The sequence below is a fragment of the Penaeus monodon genome, chromosome 27 (assembly GCF_015228065.2).
Source record: "Penaeus monodon isolate SGIC_2016 chromosome 27, NSTDA_Pmon_1, whole genome shotgun sequence".
Taxonomy (NCBI): domain Eukaryota; kingdom Metazoa; phylum Arthropoda; class Malacostraca; order Decapoda; family Penaeidae; genus Penaeus; species Penaeus monodon.
The window spans coordinates 25437838-25438158 of NC_051412.1; the positions used below are offsets into that span (position 1 = coordinate 25437838).

At 39.6% G+C, this 321-nt stretch overlaps 1 protein-coding gene across 1 annotated transcript in view; it reads right to left on the reverse strand.

The window, feature by feature from the left end:
• Positions 1–85: 85 nt before the first annotated feature.
• Positions 86–321, reverse strand: part of LOC119590465 (scavenger receptor class B member 1-like) — a 16236-nt gene continuing 16000 nt past the window's right edge. The window contains exon 12 of the mRNA XM_037939122.1: positions 86–248. Within this exon, the coding sequence (XP_037795050.1) occupies positions 86–248 (163 nt within the window). The remainder of the gene's footprint in view (positions 249–321) is intronic.

Sequence of the window (321 nt, forward strand, 5' to 3'; positions counted from 1 at the left end):
CCAGATATATAAACAGAGACGTACATAGACCGAGAGAGAATCGCCAGCGAAGGAAATACCATAGGGATTGCTTTCTCTGGTTACGTTATTTCTCGTGTTCCAAAGGAATCTGAGAGTTTGGTATCACATAGCCAGGCACAAGCCATACAAGAGAAACAAAAGCAGTACTGGCGATGCTGCAGGGAATCCTATATAGTTTAAGCTCTGTGTTGTTTTTGAAGTCTGACTGTAGTTTGTATAACGTGGTCCTTAATATAGGGAGTTCGCCATATTAAGAGAAAAGTTTTGAGAAGAGAATGATATATTGAAGATTATGGTAAG